At 40.5% G+C, this 20,822-nt stretch overlaps 1 protein-coding gene and 1 long non-coding RNA gene across 2 annotated transcripts in view; both read right to left on the bottom strand.

Moving 5' to 3' along the window:
* The window catches only part of LOC145448211 (uncharacterized), a 34,621-nt gene extending 14,086 nt beyond the window's left edge, over window positions 1–20,535 (bottom strand). The window contains exons 1-2 of the mRNA XM_080326566.1: window positions 20,278–20,535; window positions 10,716–10,832 (exon numbers count right to left, since the gene is read on the bottom strand). Of these exons, the coding sequence (XP_080182692.1) occupies window positions 10,716–10,832; window positions 20,278–20,503 (343 nt within the window). The 5' untranslated portion in view covers window positions 20,504–20,535. The remainder of the gene's footprint in view (window positions 1–10,715; window positions 10,833–20,277) is intronic.
* LOC145448225 (uncharacterized) lies at window positions 4,225–5,710 on the bottom strand. Its single transcript, XR_013917832.1, has 2 exons — window positions 5,546–5,710; window positions 4,225–5,489 (listed from the first exon to the last, which is right to left on the bottom strand). It is a non-coding gene; the product is annotated as an uncharacterized LOC145448225 (long non-coding RNA).
* Window positions 20,536–20,822: the final 287 nt, after the last annotated feature.

The following is a 20,822-nucleotide window of genomic DNA, read 5'->3' on the forward strand; positions in this document are numbered from 1 at the left end:
ACATGGTGTTATGCTTAACCGCAATATCCCAACTGAAGCAAGACTGCGTAGGCATTGCATGGCTCATATATCAAGAAGCGCATTATTAAAAATTGTGATGTAGACACCATTGTCTGAATGAAGCAACACGGTTTGTTACCATGCAGCAGTTCACGCACAACTTCAGTGTTGTCAGCCAACAACTGCTGCTGTTGAACGTTCTTTCTCCATTTTGGCAAGCTAATTATTAAGGACAGACACTTTCTACCCGAGAATGTTGTTCTACAAATTTTTTTAAATATTTCCACCATATTGCGTAATGTAACTACTGGAAGTCTTCATAGGGCCAGATTTCGTTAAAATAAAGTTTTTTCGTGTAAGTCAGTTTGCAAAAAAGTTTTTTTTCAGGCTAAAATACTTTGTAAGTACAGACAGTTGCGACCAGAAATGCAGATATGTCGTACAATTCTGGCATTATGTGGGAAAACACCTAATTTCCATACGCTAGGTCAAATTTGGTCAAAATTTTGATTTTTTAGGTCAAAATCTTCAGTTTTTAGGTAACAAAATCGCCCTAATAATAAGGTGTCCAAGAAAATGGAGTGTACCCACAAGTACAGGATATTGCCAGCAAAAGGAGTACTGGGAGAGTGCAATAACGATACCAATTGTCTCATCTCCTTCGGAAGTATTGCCTTTAGAACGAAACACAGTGTTTGTCATAAAATTGCATAGCATTCCTAACGTTAGGACTGGCTCATGATACAAAGCGAAAATTGCGTGTTCGTCAGAATATCCGCTTTTTATCCGAGTTTAAGAGAACGTATAGGTCTATCTGATAGTACGGTGTAATGAGTGACGGAACCAGAACATGCTACGTGGAACCTTCGTTGAAGCGTTCAACTTATTTTTATTTCAATACTGCAATATTGCGACTTATGACCAATGTTCCCTCTAATTTTCCACGAGTCTGCGCAAACGGGGCACGCACTGCGTAGGCCCTTGGACAACAGTACGCAACCGGCCTACCCCATAGGGTGATAACCCGAACTTTTGGGGTGATTTGCTCCCCAGACCCACCTCGGGCTCGGCGCTTTTTGCCGGTACTTATCGTCTACATTGGGTGCCCGAATAGTGGTTGTGTCGCCTCAACGCGCGAAGCGCGTAAAATTTAGATATTTCATGATTGAATCGCTCAATATGATCGGAATTGCATATATACTGCTATCAATTTTTTTCCTCTCTCTGCTCACATAATCAGATTTACCGGTAGAGCTGATCAAGTGAGGTGTGTTGAAAGGTACGCCCTCTAAATAACAATTAAACATCCTCGTAATACCCGTTGGTATAATGACTTCGTTACATGATGCTATTTCGTGACCTCCTATCTGCTATGTCAAAAGATGTTGAAATCGCCCAAACGTACTGAACTAAAAGACGTACACGATTTCAAATTGGTATTTCTTTACTGGCAAATAATGTTCCCTCGATATGGCATTTCTCTTGTTGTGGGACTCTGATCGCCAGGACAGGGACTTTTAGCGCTAGCCATTTAGGCGCTTATGGACAATTAAACATATATCTAGCCTATATATATATAACGAAATTTTCGGTCAGCACAAGGGCAGTTTGTTTCGACCACGGTTTTCTCGCTGTTCATCGTTCTGGCGTACTTTTCGGAGTCGCATGTTAGCCTATAACTTCATATGTCTTGGTGCCTCGTGGCGCGGTAATAGCCGACGCCCAAGTGCCAATTGCTATAAATCATGCGTATTTTTGCTGGTGAAAGTGTACCCAATTATCAAAATAGTTGACATACTAAATCGCGCGCAGCGCGCAAATTTTTTTTAAAGAATTCCAAAAAATACACCATTATTTATGTTAATTTACGAAATAATTTCGGGCCCCCTTCGAGCTCGGCCCCCACTTAATTGGGGGGTTTGAGGTGCGGCAGTTACGGTCCTGAGAGAATCTTACACAATGTTCATGCCACGCGGAGAAGACTATTTGTTAGTTTCTCGCAGATTAACTTCGAGCTAGCCTATTGGTATTTATAACTTTGTTAAACCATGTTATTCTGTCATTCCCAGAAATTAATGCGCCATTGAAAAGATATCAGCATAACTCACGCGTACGAGACCATACTGAAACAAACATCTCTTTCGTGAGGCGCACGTGATTGCAAATTCTCATTTATTCACGGACGCAATATTTACCTTTGCGGGGCGCACTTGTACCTCGGTTTCAGACTTCAGTGATAGCACTATCTGCCCCTGGCAATGTTCCATCTTAATTTTCACGGATCTGCGTGCCTGCGTGGTCCATTGGACAACAGTTGCACAACGACTAAAAAAACATCACTTCGGATTTTCTGTGCGCAGAGACCGTTTCAGCACTGCGCATTTGCGCACGTGCGCAGATTAGAGGGAACATTGCTTATGACTAATGTTCCCTCTAATTTTTCACGAGTCTGCGCAAACACGCCCACTCACTGCGCAGGTCCTTGGACAAAATTGCGCAACCAGCCCCCCTCCCCCATAGGGTGATAAAACGAACTTCTGGGGGCCGTTAAGTGATAGTGTCGCCTGCACGCGCGAAGCGCGAAAATTTTTTTTAATTCAAGATTTAATCGGTCACTATGATCGTGATTTGCATAGATATTGCTATCAATATTTATCTTCTCTCTGCTCACATAATCAGATTTACCGGTAATAGAGCTGATCGAGTGAGGTGTATTGGAATAGATAAGCCATCTAAATAATAATAAAACACCTTCAGGCGTGCGCATTGGTATAATGACTTCGTTACATGATGCTATTTCGTGCAGTGTTGGGATGACTCGAGTCACCTTTTTCGTGTGACTTGACTTGACTCGAGTCACTTTGCTAAAATGACTTGACTTGACTTAACTCGGCGTATCAGAAATGTGGATTGACTCGTGACTCGGAGCAACATTCACGAGTCAATTTCAAGTCATCAAGTAATCGGTGTCGATAAAAATCACGGTATCTTGAATATGTTTGGATTGTTCCGAAACGCTGATGTAAACTGTGAGAGCGACCAATCATCATTCGTGCGTTTTACTGAGCCTCCATTGCTCTCTCACAAATACATTAACCACAAACAAGTGATCGAAGCTTACAGCTGACATTGTCGTGAACTAGTAGTATGGTAGATTGGCAATAATTTAATTTCTGTTCTCTGTTCATACCTCAGCTAAATCTCATGTTTTATTGAAATTGAATTCGAATATAGTTTATATAGTACTCAACCATTGGCGCAGGCTCGAATTGTATCATATCAATATGTAAATGGGTAATGTATTGCAAGTTATCAATTCGTTTCTCTATTTTGGCTATAGCAGGGGTGTCAAACTCTAATGGCGTCGCGGGCCGGATTCGGGCCTTCAAATCGCTCGTGGGCCGCACCAAGTCAACTGATTCAAAAATGTTACCTCGTGATCTTACTTATCACTTGAATACCTCAAAAGCATATAATAATAAGCCTAGATCAGTGGTTCCCAACCTTTTTCGGTGGCAGGGCCAAATTTAGAATTTCAGAGTACGTTCGGGGCCGCACGAATACCAGGGCAATGAAAGGAACCCAAAATAGTCACCAAAATATGAAAATTCGCATTGTTCCGATCATTCGCTTGACGCCATTGGCCATTGTGTTGCCGCGCTCCCGTTGTTCAGAACAATCAACCTTTCCTGACTATTTCGGAGTAGTTTTATTGCCCTGGCGAGATTTCAATTCGTATTTTTGGAATCAGTGCGACACCTCCTTTCGATAAACACCGTCATATCAAATTATTCGGCCGCTTGGGTCGCGAGCTATAGGACTACCAATTATGCAGTTTTTTGCCGGCTAAGCAGTACGTATCTCGGCGTATTTAATCGTGAGTCACTTGTTGCACATCTATCCGTAAATTAGTTATCAATACCCAGGGCCGTAACAGCACTTCGTCAGCCCCCCCCCCCTCCCCCCGAAACGTTGCTCTTGGCCCCCTCAGGCTAGATGGCTGTTTACCGCTATTTATCATCTAAATAAGGTGTCCGTTTAAGGCAGCTTCTCTCGACTAATCGCGCGAAGCGCGAAAAATTTCTATAATGCATGATTGAATCGGTCAATATAATCAGGAATTGAAAATATTTTGGTATCAATTTTTATCCTCTCTCTCCTCACGTAGTCGGATTCACCGGTTGAGCCGAGTGAGTTGTGTTTGAAAAGGTAGGACCACTCAATAATAATTAAACATCTTCGGGCGTATACCCGTTGGCAGGAACGAAACAGCACTTCGTCAGGCCCCTCAAAACACTTAGGTCTTGAGCTCCCATAGGGTGATAAACCGACCCCCGTCCCGTTGTTCGCTTCTGCCACGAAATCAGGATCACCGTTTAGTGAGCCAGCGTGGAGCGCGAAAATTTTCGATAATTCAAAATAAAATAGGTCAATAAGATCGGGAATTGCATATATATTGCAATCAATTACTTGCCCTCTCTGCTCACGTAATTAGATTTACCGGTAGAGCTGAGTGAGGTGTCTTGGAAACTGTAGGGCCCGTAAATAATAATTAAACATATTCGGACGGGCGGACCCGTTGGTACGACTTCGTTACATCATGTTATTTCGTGACCTCCAGTCTGCTATATCAAAAAATATAGAATCGCCCATACTAAACTAAAAGATGCACACGATTTTAAAATTGGTAGTTCTTCACTGGCATATAATTCTTCCCTGCGGGATGGTAGCCTATTTGTCTCGTGAGGTTCAGATTGCCAAGACAGGAATATTCGGCGCTAGTCATTTAGGCGCCTATGGTCAATTATACCCATATGTTTTGTTTTGGGGGTATTCATGGTGTTTGTCGACTACTATGGTCATTTACACCAGGCCGATATTCTTCTCATTTTTCCGCAACTGCCGACTTATAGCACGGCCCACCTCTAGGCTTTTGGTAAGACACCGCTGACGCGGATGAGGTGGCGAGGAGGAGCCTAGGTAAACCTCCAACACTTAGATATCGGAATTCGGAAGTCGACCTCGGTCGGACTCGAACCCGCACCCATTGGTGTTGCAGCCGCGGATTATACCACTGCGCTATCTCGCCATATGTATTTTGTATATACATAACGAAGTTTCCGGTCAGAGTAAGGGCAGTCCTTTTCGGCCAAGGTTTTCTCGCTGTCGATCGTTCTGGCACACTTCATGGAGTCGCATGTTATATGGCCTAAAACTTTATATGTCTTCGTGCGTCGTGACGCGGTAATGGCCAACGCCGATATGCCCACTTCTATAAATCTTGCGAATTTTATCTTGGTGGAAGAGTATCCAATAATGCAGGTACTTGGAAACTTGAAATCGCGCCCAGCTCGAAAAAATTTTGAAAAAGTTGCATAAAATTTCATAAAATACTCTATAATTCATGCTAATTCACGAAATAATTTTGGTCCCCCTTCGTTCCTCCAATTGGGGGACTTGGGGTGCGGCAGTTACGGTCCTGTCAATACCTATATCTATACCTATATCTATAGGTACTGCTCGTTCAACTGGAAAGTTAGGGCACATTGCATTGAAACAGCAGTGACGTAATCTTAGCAGTCTACTCACAACTTTCCTGCAATCCTAATTGAAAACTCCAGACTCCAAGCCAAGCAAGAGTACATTATAAAAAAAAAATTTCATAAATCGATTTCTCAATATTTTTGTGGGGCCGCAGAAAGGCTAGCTGGGGGCCGCGGTTGGGAATCACCGGCCTAGATAATACACGGATCACAGGGTTTTCAGAGTAGCAAGTTGCAACACTTTTAGTTGCAAAAAAGGGAATTGGAAAAATACGATGATTTGTCTTGTTGAATACATTTAAGAACCGCTAAAACAATGTCGTTGACGACGATTTAAGTTGGCACATTATATGCTCCCTATGATTTAGTCGTGATCTGGCGTTAGCCCTGCATATGCTTTGTGAGGAATACAAGATATTCAATTGGAAACGCGGACGTTGGAATTTGGTTTGAATCTCGATTCCGGTTTCTCTCGTGTCTTGGGATCTATATTGGGTCGAAAGTGAGACAGCATAGATATTTCAAATATATATTTGTGCAACTTATATAATTTCCAAGTAAACGGCATATAACGGTTCCGCATTGACGTTTTCGCTTCTCTGTATAACCACTGTTTGTTCCATATTTGTATAACACACTGAACTTGGTGTGCACGTTTTGCCTTCTTGCAATTGGATGTCGATTTGTTACTAGGGGTAACTAAAGTGGAACCACGGCACCGTAGTGAGTTGGTTATAATTGGGCTTATGAACATGGAGGCATTTCCTGTAAAATATCTCAACATTTGTTACAAATGTGTTGGAAAATATAAGAATATTCAATCTATACTCAGAATCGCTTCGCGGGCCGGATGAAATCGACTGGCGGGCCGGATGCGGCCCGCGGGCCGTATGTTTGACACCCCTGGGCTATAGTAACTATAAACTGAGGCTATGTAATTGATCCGTAGTTAACCAGTTCCACGTATATGTGAGCGATACAGCGCATTCTTTCGTGTATATTTAACGCTATGTCCGTTCATCGGTTCAGAATCAATGACCACTCAATCTGTCTTTCAGACAGCTAGCAAAATACAATGACGTAATCATACCTCATACTTCGAAAAGGCAACTTGACTGGAATTCTGACTTGAATCGTGACTTGACTTGACTTGACTCGAGTCACCTTCAAAAATCAAGTGACTTGACTTGACTCGAGTCACCTTCGAAAATCGATTGACTTGACTTGACTCGAGTCAAAATGTGCATTGACTCGAAATGACTCGTGACTCGAAGGTAGTGACTTGATCCCAACACTGATTTCGTGACCTCCTATCTGCTATGTCAAAAGATATAGAAATCGCCCAAACGTACTAAACTAGAAGACGTAGGCTACACAATTTCAAATTGATATTTATTTATTTACTGGCAAATATGTTCCCTTGATATGGCATTTGTCTTGTGGGACTCGGATCGCCAGGACACTAACATACGGCGCCAGCCATTTAGGCGCCTATGGACAATTAAACATATAATATTGTATATACAAAAAGCGCTGAAGTCTAATTTTCCCTAGGTATGCGGGGTCGATTACGTCCCAAATGGCTGATGTCATAGTGCGTCAGAATTGACAATTGAAACGACTCGCGAGCGTTCATTATCACCTCTGTCACTTGTATATGTTGACAAATTTACTATACTATTAACCAGACGCGTCGCCAGCCTGCCCCTTGCTGTATTGATTGAATTCATTTCAAATTTACCAAGGTAGCACCAGTTTATTTTGGTTAAGTACATGCACCAATGCCGATAATACACCGATCGGATCAGCATCCTTGTGTAATGGACTCGCACCTATGATATATATGGATTCGACATATCACGCGACCATAAGATTACTAGCGAGTCCGACTGTGCACTGTGTGCTTTGTACAGTGTGCACTGTGCAGTCAATGAGCGTGCTCGCAATCTCCCGCAACATATTCGTCCACACGCGCGGTCGCGCGCAGACAATCACGAGATTTCAATCGCTCCGCATCGAGAACAAACGGACACGCATCTTTGGCGACGGCTAATAAACCAAAGTTACGGAATTATTTTCCCAAATGGACTCTATTCATTAGCGATTCTATGATGTCAGAGGAGTCAGAAGTTTCGATATCAAGAGCCCGCAGGACATTTTCTGATCGTTCTGTTTTAGTATTAGCAGTAATCAAAATCAATTACGCTGCTGTCTGTTCACGGTCAGTATGTATTTCAATCAATTCCGTCCATGTTCAATGTCTGAGCCAGTCTGACATCACAATGACGGAAGACGCGATTGTTCCGGCCTACGTATCAGATATCATATTCCTACGCAGCAGGAGATGACAATCGCCATATTTCGCGCCTATAGAGATTGACATCTTTAGTATCAACGTCTCGATCTAGTTGCCTCGTGTTGCGTCTTCTAATTACTCGCATTAGATCAATGTATTGTTTCGAATTTACTAATATAGCATCAATGCGTAAATGACGATTATACATGAACTTATACGCGTATGAAAAGCTTGTCAACGAGTCCGGAAGTGCTGTCAATTAGGGAGTCCCCTATCTCTGATGAACAATTAACGCGCTTATCAACGCGTATTACGTGGCGTCTTTTATAACCCAAGCCTTGACACACATCTTCTGATGGTTATGTTCTGTTCAAGTATTAGCGGAAATCACGCACGCGTATGCTTGCGGACAGTCGATGGCATTCAGTTTCGCGATGTCAATCTTTAATCGCAATCGGGATATTGGAGCCTACGCATACTAGGCCCGAGACGGGATAGTTAGGCCAGCGATGTTATATTCCGTACCAGGCCTATTGCAGACCCAATTGTACAGGCCAGCGATGGTATAGTGCGCACAGGGCCTATTGCAGATGCGATTCTTCAAGCCAGAGGAACTAGGCTTGTTGGAGACGCGATTAATCAGGCCAGCGACGATTGCCGAACGCTTGGCAATCAATGACAATTTCGCAATAATCTCAGCGGGAGATCGCGTTGCGTTACATCGTGCAAAAACGATTCTCGCTAATTGGAAACACGCTTTTCGCTAATTGACGTGCACAGCACTATTAAATACGACTACGGTAACTAAATTGCAACTGAATATTAGTGTCAAGGACGGGTTTTCGCAACGCGCCCAGCAGCACTACGAAATACATTGCTGATTTCTAAATCGATCAATTCACCAGCCAGTCACCTACAGGCCAACTGAATTCTGGGTATACGGTATACCCAAAAAATTTCATAGGTATGCTAGGCTTACCATACGTCCTCTTTTAAGAGGATTTGTCCTCTTTTTTAACTTTTTTGAAAGTGTCCTCGGAGGACGCCCTTTTGTCCTCTTTTTTGAGATTTTGTCCTCTTTTTGGAAAATTTAGGTCAGATATAGAGCAAATTGCGAGTGATATGCCGCAAATGAGCATAAAGTGAAGTTCCGGTGGATATTTCGGAGTGAAAAACGGTGAACTTAGATCTGAGCGGAAAGATGACCTTTTTTTTTAGTCATCCACCTGGCAATGTGGAGAGAAAAACGGTATTTTGGGATCTGAGCGGAAGTGATGACCTTTTTTTTTAGTCATCCACCTGGCAATGTGGAGAGAAAAACGGTATTTTGAGATCTGAGCGGAAGTGATGACCTTTTTTTTTCAGTCATCCACCTGGCAATGTGGAGAGAAGAACGGTATTTTGAGATCTGAGCGGAAGTGATGACCTTTTTTTTAGTCAACCGATCACAGAGTGGGAAAAATTTCACCTGTTTTTGGGAATTAGACCCCGGTTTATCAAGTTGCAAATTTCTGAAAAAGTGTCCTCTTTTTAGATTTCCAAAATATGGTAAGCCTAAGGTATGCGCGACATACCTAGCATACCCGAGTTCAGCGCCTATGTGTATATATATCGAAGTTTCCGGTCAGCACAAGGGCAGTCCTTTTCGGCCGAGGTTTGCTCGCCGCTGATCGTTCTGGCGCCCTTCTCGGAGTCGCATGTTACATAGCCTATAACGTCATGTCTTGGCGCGTCGCGGTGCGGTAATAGCCGACGCCGAAGTGCCCATTTCTATAATCATGCGTATTTTTTGTTGGGAAAGGGTACCCAAAAATAAAGATATCTGACAATATTAAATCGCGAATTTTTTTTATTTTTAAACTCAAATAAAACACACCATGATTTATGTTAATTCACGAAATAATTTTGGGTCCCCTTCGAGCTCGACCCCTCCAATTGGGGGTTTGGGTGCGGCAGTTACGGTCCTGAGTAAATCTTACGCAATGTTCATGCCACGCGGAGAAGACTATCCATTAGTTTCTCGCAGATTAACTTCGAGCTAGCCCATTGTTATTTATAACTTTGTTGAACCATGTTATTTCGCCATTCCTAGAAAATAATGCGCTATCGAAATGACATCAATATCGCTCACGTTTACGAGAACATACTAAAAATATCTCTTTCGTGAGTCGCACTTGATTGCAAATTCTCATTTCTTTACGGAGCGCAATATTTACCTTTGCGGGCCGCACTTGTACCTCGGTTTCAGACTTCAGTGATAACACTATTTGCCCCTGCCAATGTTCCCTCTAATTTTTCACGAGTCTGCGCGCCTGCGTGGTCCATTGGACAACAGTGCGCAGCAACTAAAAAAAAACATCACTTCGGATTTTTTGTGCGCAGCTTAGATTTTCTGTGCGCAGAGACCCGTTTCAGCACTGCGCATTTGCGCACGTGCGCAGCTTAGAGAGAACATTGCTTATGACCCATATTCAATTGGAAATATGATCCTTTAGCTATGTTGAGTTGGTGACAGCTGTATTAGAGCATGCGTTGTCGCAGGCTAGTAGCAATCTATCCATAGCAGTACATTTCTGTTCGATAGACTGCCCACTGCTCACCTTAACGACCCTCATGTATGATATGTATAGCATTGATATAGTTTATTCGTTTATATTACTCGTTAATAGTTGTATCGTATGGAAATGAAGGTGGATTGCGGGTGGATTGCGTATTTCCACATATTCATCAAGTTCTTCTCTGATTTGAAAATTCAACCTACCACAACCAGTCATGTTAGTAATTTATAATGTAATTGACCCCTCATTGTATTAAAAATTAATCAGGCAAGAACATTCTATGCACAATGAAAACAAAATTCGTAAATTCACGCTCACCTGGTTCAATATTGGCATAAGTAACATGAGTGGTAAGCTGATCCCCAGCAACCACATTCACTGAGCTTCCAATAAATGTTTGTTCAACGTGTTCACCAACAGCCAATGTGGCAGATCCTGGATATAAAAGCATTTGTGAGATTTGTGAGCATTTCCTGTGCATGGTCAGAACAATTGTTTAAGCAATCATCTTTACATTTGATAATCTCTTTAGTAGCGCGCCAACATCTGTCACTGAACAGCAATTTCGTGACTTTTGAGATCAATTTATAGCTTCAACATTGCAGCGTTGCCGCAGCATGAGGTCTGTCGGTACTAGGGTTGCATTTAAAACAAAAATCAATTAAAAACAAACATGTTTAAAACGAGGCCCTTGTTTAAAAAATGTGTTTTATTGTTGTTTTTTTGTTTGTTTTTTAGGCCATGACGTCACGAAAATTCAATTGTGACGTCATAGTGGTTTGACATTGAAAATTGAATATATAAAGTAAATATTGCTCATTTCACGAAATATCTGTACTATTGCTGTTGAACCGACTATTTTTAGGGTTCCAACCATCCCATACCGATATACGCCGGCTATATTTGGTGGTACCTGTCCGTAGGCTCATACATCATGTTTTCGGAAAGTATTTACACAATTATGGCATAATTTTACAACTTAAATAGGCCTTTGTTTAAAACTCAGTTAACATATTTAAAACAAAGTGTTTTACAACACCGTTTGTTTTAAATGCAACCCTAGTTGGTAAACTTTACAAGCAAATATTTTTAGTTTATATGTTACATGCTGGATATATGGATTGTTGTCTTTCCTATGACACCAATGTTTTTGTAACCCGGGAGAATGACCTCCATGCTTCACAACAAAGTAATTTAACATTCTAATTCAAGTGTCACTGTGATAGTATAGGTAGGTATATGAGGGATAATTTCAATTTTTTTCCACAAACCTAAGCGAACATCTATAATGAACAGAAATAAGTTTTTATCAATAGGTTTATATCCGTTCGTTAAACGGAGAAGGAGATCAGTTTTATTTTCGTCTGCATTATGAACGTGATTCGACGATGGAGAAGCAAAGGAACCGTGTTATAGGTTATCGAGTCAGAACTACCATATTTCATCTCCTCGATATCCCGTAGTGCTGAGCGCCTAGCGGGGAAGCTGCGGATACCAGTTTTACATCCACGTCTTTGCTGTAACCTAGCCGAAGATTGGACTAACTACCTAATTCAGAGGTGGTCAGAGTAGTCACCGTCGCTACTCAAGTAGAAGTAGAAGTAACGCCGGAATTTCTACTCAAAGAAGTAGGAGTGATGGTTCACGAGTAAGTAAGTAGGTATTCTACGCTTATTTTTGCCTACAAAACTGAAAACTGTCAAGTAGAAGTAGAAGTAGCCTAAAATCAAAACTACTTAATAAGTATTGTGAGTCAGCAAAATCTACTTCAAGTACTTCAAAAAGTAGAAGTACTTCGTTACTGACCAACTCTGCTACCTATACCGATCAAGAAGCTGCAAGTTCAACCATTATGCAATCTCGTCAGTTATTGGCTAGCATGCAATGAAAGTGAGTCTGCAGAATACAATAATTACCTGCAACAACCATTCTACTGATGTAAGCCCTGAGGTTTTAGCATGTCTGTTGCAAAGCTATCTTCATATGATCCATCATAGCATAGAAAATGACGAATCATGTATTCAATCATGTTGCCAATTTACAGAGGTTTCGCAGACCGCCTGATCTGCGGACCCACGGCTCAAAGCCACTGGTCTGATTACAATTCGTCCCAGATCGTGTGCTGTGGAGCCTGGTAACATAGCCTTGTTGTTTGCTAGCTTCGCTAGCAGGTCTTCCGAAATTCGCGCTCTCTCAGTCTCAGCCTCACACGAGTGTCGCGTATTTAACTGCATGTTTTATATTCTTGAAATGTTAATGCTTGACTTAATTGTATCCACTACTGGTCACATGAATAGCCAACAAAGTGGCGGTATGGCGTCAGCTCTGCCGGTAGCCGTAGTTCATTTACATGGATTCCAGTTCCGCGACGCTCTGGTCTGGGTCTACATGGGAATTCAGTCGCTGATCAACTCGCGTTAGAGGCAGCGACCCATGAATTCGCTGATCTAATTGTTGACTAACATCTAGCGAAGAAAACTCTAGTGAAAACTGGAATCAATGTTACCAATAAACGGTCGCTGCAGCCCATTTAAACAGCTCTGTCCAGATATACAGGGTCGTTTAACCAGCGTGTACTCACAGGTGGTGTGGACACTCGAAAAATCAAGTGACCTTCACACCCAGATGATGCCTTTGACTACTTTGTTATTGTCGATCCGTCTGCACCAGCAATTAAAGGCAAAGTCGCTATTGGTCTTTGTTGATTTTGACTATGTTCCATATCGAGATTGGTGACAGGATTTAGTATGGTATATTTTTATGTTGTTATCCAACACTGTACTAGGTTTCAAAGCTGTAACTCAATGACTAGCGTAATAATTTCGCTGTCGAAGTCGAGTACCTGATAGATTAGCGTGCACCGATATATTGCCGACTTCAATAACGGAATTACCACGCTGATCATTAAGTAACAATCCTGAAACGTACCGCGAAGTTAGATAACACAACCAGGATATAGGCCTACCATGCCAAATTCCGTCATCCATCTCGGTATGGAACACTTTCAAAATTCACATATACCAATATCGCCTTTCGCTCAATGCCACATCAGCGCACGCAGACCCTGATATACTCGACGTTGATAACTAAGTTACTACTGTAAATATTGAGTCACGTGGTTTTCCGAGTGTCCACACCACCTTTGAGTACACGCTAGTTTAACTATAGATCAGGGGTGTCAAACGCAACTTGCGTCGCGGGCCGGATTCAAACCTTCAGCGCACTCGCGGGCCGGACCAGTCAAATGATTCCGAAATGTTGCCTCAAATTGCATGCCCTTGTTTTTCACTTGAATACTCAACTATGAAGCATATACATTTGTATATACACAATAATAATTACGGTATATCACGGACTATAGAGTTCTATTCTATCAACACCTTTATTCGCAAACAATGGATTTGACAAAATTACGATGTTTGGCCGGTTAAATATATTAACTGCAAACAGAGGCGATATACGTTAGCCGGTTAACATGATGCTATGATTGGTTTGTTTTAGTCGTAATCTGACAATATTGTGCTCTGTAGACCTATGTATTGTGAGAAATACAAGAAATTGAAGTGTTGAACCGTTACCGCAGACGTTGAAATATGGTTCATTACACTGCATTTCCATGGTCAACAAATTGAAATTTTTTTGGCAGAGCATCTAGGTGCCGTTTCTAGGGTTTTCAAGGCTGCTGATTATGAATATCATATTAGTTTTGCCAGATTGGCTCTAGAAAATAAGACATTTATACCCCTAAAAAGCTTAAAATCACTGTATTTACCCTTGAATATTTCACTTGGTAGGAAGTAAATCTTAGATTTTTCTACTTTTATACTGCGCATAAATAGATAATTGACAATGATGAACACTCATGTCGTTCTCAGTTATTCCATCAATATTAACTTGACCTGATGCGAGAACTTTGTCTGTTAAAAAATCAGTTTGTCAAGCCTAAAAATTGTACTTTTGCGCAGTGGAGATATATTTTCTCCCGTACCAATTGGTCATTTTACCAAGATGAAAGAGGAGTATAAAGCTATCAAGTTTGTCCCTGGAAAGCTTAACTAAAATACTCATATGCGTCTCATCTCTTTTCACTTGTAAATGAATAATTTTCCGTAAAGCCAACTCAGTGGGTATACCTAGTATCCATATCAAACGAAAAGCTTAAATCTGGAATCTTTGATGGATCTCAGATTAAAATACGAACCAAGGATTAAAATTTCACATTAAGAAAGTGCTCACTGCATGTATTCCCGTCTAGCATGTAGTAAATAAAACTTTTTGGAAGATCACAAGTACCCAACTAACAAACAGTTGGTCCGAGAATTGGTATCTGCGTATAGAAACCTTGGAGTAAACATGAGCATTAAATCTCACTTCCTGTTCAGTCATCTTGATATATTTTCAGATAATATTGTTGTTTAGAGGGAATAGAAAGGGAAAAGGTTCCACCAATACATCAAAAAGAAAGATATCAGTGCAGATGCGACGACCACATTATGACAGACTATTGCTGGAACCTTTAGTAAAACTGCACTAAATTGCTTACAACCGAAAATAGTGCAAGAACCAATCTTGCTTTAAGATAAATTATTAATATTATATTCCAAATTATTATTTTGAATTTAAAATAAGGGGTTGACATAAAACTGATTCAATTAATCCAATGTTATTTGACTATTCAAGTAAATACTTATATATATGATTGAAGTATATTTATGAACATGATATCCGTGAAAGTCTTCCATTATGATAAATCTAATACCCCAAAATGTAATTCTGTTGACTTATTTTGATTTAAAACTGTCTTCAGCGTGCCAAAATAACAATTAGAATGAATTTCTGAACTTTATAGTACGACTGAGCCTATTTGTGATCTAGCCCATACAGCGAAAATACGAGATTTTAGTCGAAATAGTCACAGGATTATGTCCAGAAATAGAGCCAATTTGAATAAACTAAGGTCATATTCGGAATCAGTGCCCTTCAGAACCCCCAAAACCACCCTTACTTTGTCTGCCTGAAAATATGTCTTGACCTGAGTTATCAGTATATCGCGATTTGGGTTTCTCTGGAGGACGAGGAGTCAGACTAAGATATAATAATTGTATGTACTATTTTCGGGTTCGAATCAAGGTTCTTATGACAATTGTTGAGTACTGGTTCATATCTATAGGTTGGCCATTTCGGGAACCGAATCCCATAACTGCCAAAAATAAAATTTAAAATGTCGAAAATAAGGCTTTTTATTAAAAATATAGATTTTAATGAAAGATTTTGATAAAATTGACAAGAATTGACAGGAATTTGTATGATGCGACAAAAAGTGTGTGACTCAGAATTCCTAAATTACGGTCCGTGAATCCTTCGGGGGTTCGCAGACTACTAGCCAAGGGGTCCATTAAAGGTGAATGAAAAGTAGAAGAAGTCCGGTGATTAAATCTGTATTTGCGACCAATCAGTGAATTGATCAATCCAGCGATTAGGAAATAGATGATGTGCAGCGATTGGGAAGTAGATGATCTCTACACGCTAAAGTAGTAATCAGCATATTTCGGAATCCGTGATAGCGGGCCCTAATTTTAAAAACAAGCGGGATTACTAGGTATTTTCCTGTTGTCAATGCTCATGCATTTTTTTACATTATGTAGCCGCCACCCAGGCTGTTTAGCTCAATATGCATTATAGTAGGGATGGTGTGAACGTGAGGTTCACGTTCGCGTTCTGTGTGTGAACCTCGGAAATTTAGAGGTTCGCGTTCACAAAAGAACCTTAGTAGGTTCTGCACTGTGAACCTCTTTCATGTATTCTAATTCTCACTTCATTATAACATCTTTGGTTCAGATTTTTCGCATTTCAACTGCGGGCCACTCTGTGCATAGCGCTGGCAGCATAAAAAAGCAACACTAAACGAGCATGCACCTTGACAATCTCAAAAATTTTACTTGCTTTGTTACAAAAGTTTGCTCGAAATATCCAGCTTTCAGTTTGTGAATATTTAGTAACTATCTGTTGTGACCTTGACCCCATAATCACACAACAACACGAGCGAAATACACTACAGGTAGGCATCGAATGATGCTCATTCAACCAATCCATGAGATTCATATCGTTTTATGATGTAAAAAATCTAGCAGGTGTCAATCTTGACTTGTCATGTTTACTGTATCATTAGAACCAAATCCGTGCGATTGAGGTGTTGGCTACTGCTGTATAACTTGGTAATGGGGTGATATAGCAAGTATCGGAACCCGTTTTACACTCTGCTCAGTATCAATGTACCAATACTCAGGCGCCGAATACATTGTCAGGTCTGGCCTATATACCGTTAAGGCGTAAGCTTATATTTTCCCGCAAGTCCTCGTCGAAATTCTTGGCTAAGAGACGGCAGATATTGATTTTTTCGGATTATCATATCATTTGATGCCCCACTTGATACATTTGGTGACGGTTAAAAAGTCAGTATGTAGCCTACTCCTGCATTGTGGCATAATGTGGTCCGAGTGGTCGCTAAGTATTGTTCTCATTAATATATCAACTCACTGAAATCTAGGGTTGGAATTAGCATTATGACGTCATGAGGTTCACGTTCGCGTTCACACAGAACCTCTCAAAAAGGTTCGCGTTCACACGAACCTGAACCTTTCAGAGGTTCACACCATCCCTACATTATACCAAAGCTGTTTAGCTCAATATGCATTATACCAAATTCCATTCCCCTTTAACTTGCAATTAAAAATTGTCTGCCTGTTCATTGTTCAACAACTCATAGATTGTGTCACGTTTTCCAATGGGACATAGATTCATCAATGGACCGACACGGTTAAAAAGATCTCCATATATATACGTACCATTCATACAAATGTACATTCAGATACTCTTCCATATCACAAATATTGATTTATCAATGTCACTCATAATTTCGAACAATCGGTTAGGTACTGAAGGCTGCTATCCAAACGTGTCAGAAACTCTGTTAAATTGTTATCTTAAGTATTGTGACCTTTGCACGCACAGTGAATCGACTATTAAGAATATATATTGCAGAAGCACTCGGTTTTGTATCGGGATTATTTGGTCTCCAACATAGTTTTCAATTCGCATTCAAATCTATTACTGGTTGATGGCACGGTGTGGATGCTGCATGCGTTGTGACTTCCGATTTATAAGAAAGGCCAAACTGAAGCGTTCTACATGGTTAATTATTCAAGTCTATAAATTTGATATCATGGCGATGCAAAACTGCGAAAAGTAGCATCTGAAAAATGCCAAAAATAAGCTATGTCGGCATATGCAAAAATACCATGGCCTGCCTAGGATTTGAGCCCAATGCACAGACCGCCTCTGTTATGGGTTAAAGTTGCTGTACGGGAATTCATATCATCCTTCACCATGCATTATTAACTTAGGTTTACGAATATATATTACCACTGCTGTGGCTGTTCACAACGAAAACATAAAGACAGTATTAGATGGTCAAGTTGTTATTAATCAGAGGTGGCCAACCTGCGGCTGCAGAAGGAATTTTTATGCCGCCGTGGAAACGTAATTCGATTGGTATGTGTGGGCGGCCGTCGACATGCAATTTGAATTTACGAATTGACTCTCTATTTCTTGAGAGATTTTAATTAATCTTGAAATTTTCTTCGCGCTGCGCGCGAGTGAAGATGACCTCATATTTCGATTTTAATATAGTAGGGCCCTTTGCAATTTAAGCCCAACATTAATAATCCATAAATCAATCAATTGGTAAGTTTTGCATTGTTAGATAGGACTCAGTTGGCTAGTTATTGATTCTGTTTTGCTAACTTCCAGTTCACCATATCACTTCCGTATTTCCACTGCTATATATAAATTCATGCGCCTTGACTGTAGTCAACGAATATATTGAAGGATATACAAGTGTGGTTGTGGTACGCGTTGACAACCGGGAGCCTAGCTACGTAATTCTAGTTTGATCTTGAAGAGCGGTAACGTACATAAATGTGCAATACAATAGTATACATATTGAAAGATCGCTCTGGTGCCGCCGCGACTCAACATTATACCCACAGTTAAGAACCCCTGGTTTAGTCAATAGTAAAACGTACTGTGAAACAGTCCCAGTACAAAGAAAGCAGTGACATCTCTCTATAACTCTAGTTCCACGTAACAAGGATTGCGAAGCTTGAGCCAATAGGAAAACGGATTGCGGAGTATTCGCAGTATGAAGAAGGGATTGTGGCTTCGAGTCGTTACAAAAATCTGATGCAATTTATGTTGGTCACGTGCTGTAAATTGGTAGATATATTGGGATAATAATTCCAAGTCCAATTCAAAGTGACAGCGCCAGCTACATCAGTAACGTAGTGCTTCTACTTAAATTTGAAATGGATTTTGCCTACTTAAACTACTCCCTCAAGTGTTGGTTAACTTTAGACTACTTATGCTTGATAGAATTCGTGATTTCTTAACCAAACTAGGCCTAAAATACTAACTTTTATATTAATTAGAAATCGTTTTGTACTTGAGTAGAAATTTACGATACTTCTACTGGAATTACCAACGATAACTAACTTGACCAGCTCTGTAGAGTACCATATAATTTTCATAATCCCGGACATTTTAGCTTTTATTCCCTGACATGTCTGTGCGAATCCGAAAATATGTCAACCCTAAAGTAAAGAAATTTGACGAAAGATAGCGTCCAATTTGTGCTGCATTTCGTTGATTTTCTGTAAATGATGCAATGACAAGCTAACGCAGACGTCCAAATTCGATTAGCTCCGAACATCAAAGTGACATCGATCGGATGACACCATCCTTAACAGATCTCATTATCAAATATCACTATATATAGTTAAACATGTTCGATCTTAAACATTGTGCGTGAAGCTAAGGTTATTTTTTTCAGCATATACATATAATTTATTCATATATGACGGACCTGATTTGTGGAACAGCCATCGAGCATGCCGACATTCAAGTCTTAATAAAAAACAATTTCTACTGAATAAATACTAGTTATAGCTCTCTAGTTTACTGGACCACGACCTGGCATATCGCCTTCCGACACCTGTCCTCTTATATTTTCTTGTTTTACTTTTCATTCAGTTTACATGCCTCCTTTTTTATGTCGCCTAGGCCAGGTAAGTGTCGTTTTGACACCTTCCTATCTTTCGTTGTATCGAAGTCTTGTGATGTATTGAAATGGTGAAATTTTTAGCAAAAAATTGAGTTGAATTGAAATCGCCTCTCTGTTGCGGATTGAGTATTGACTATCCGCGTTTCCTCTGTGAAACGGTTATCAGCAAACATATACAGTGAAAAGGCAAAAAGAGTTTTGAATTGTCTACATTCATGTTTGACGACTTGTCGTGAAAACGAAAGGCACTACAAAAGCACGGCATGGTACGGTACAAAACAAATATTTCGTACCGTAGTCGAAAATTGCAGAAAAAACGTACTGTGATCTCGAACCTTCCTTTTTGACACAATTGAAAAGTGGCATAGCAAATATCGCAAACAACAATTCTATAAGTAAGGTTTTCGAACGTGACTTTCGATATGTACCGTACCAGGTCCATACACTCTTAGCGAAAAGGGTGGTACACGAAAACAGAACCTAATTTAGAATTAGATCTCAGCCATAAATCCTATACGTGCCTACGTGAGTACGTTTATACCTTCCCATGTCCCTATTTGCATACATAATTTGGATTAACATATTGCATAAGCTTTACCCCGTCGTATAAGGGTGAGGTTTCGTGTGTCATGGGTGTATATTCACACAGGCGTGATACATGGGGGGAACTACACAATATTTTCACCAAGAGTGCAGGACCCAATACCATGCATCCGTCTGACGAGTTTAACATTAAATGCGAGGTCATCTAAGATAACTAACCGGCATCCATGCAGTCTTGCACAAAGAGTTTCATTTTCCCATGATCCTCTACATCAGCGTATTCCAAATCGACATATTCATCAAAATCCTTGACATAATACTGAATGGTGATCGGACGGTTCAGAATTTCATTTTTGAAAACTTTTTCGACGACAGCTTTGATCTCCGATTTGTCAGTCACATCTACGACCTTATTATTAGTCTTGTAAATAACTAACAGCTTCATAACGTTAAAAATCTGAAGGAATATACGGGCATCAGAAATTATTGAACACATAGATCCGGGCAGTATGAGGTTGCTAACAAAGCTTCTTGCGGTTCTCGCCACTGCTCTGAGTCAGAAATCATCGGTTCCTTTTCCACAACAAAACTATTTGCTTAGTATTGATTGTTCATTATTCACATGCATCGAATTTCAGAAGCGATGACGTGTCCCTTCGACATCATAAGGATTTAATATTGGAAAATATTTAGCTGCAGTTCGAATACGGTGGCTTTCTGATAAAAATTGCTGCTGTCAAATTGTTTTCACTCTTACAACTTTC

The sequence above is a fragment of the Botryllus schlosseri genome, chromosome 10 (assembly GCF_051294905.1).
Source record: "Botryllus schlosseri isolate E-star chromosome 10, Bs_hap1, whole genome shotgun sequence".
Classification (NCBI taxonomy): domain Eukaryota; kingdom Metazoa; phylum Chordata; class Ascidiacea; order Stolidobranchia; family Styelidae; genus Botryllus; species Botryllus schlosseri.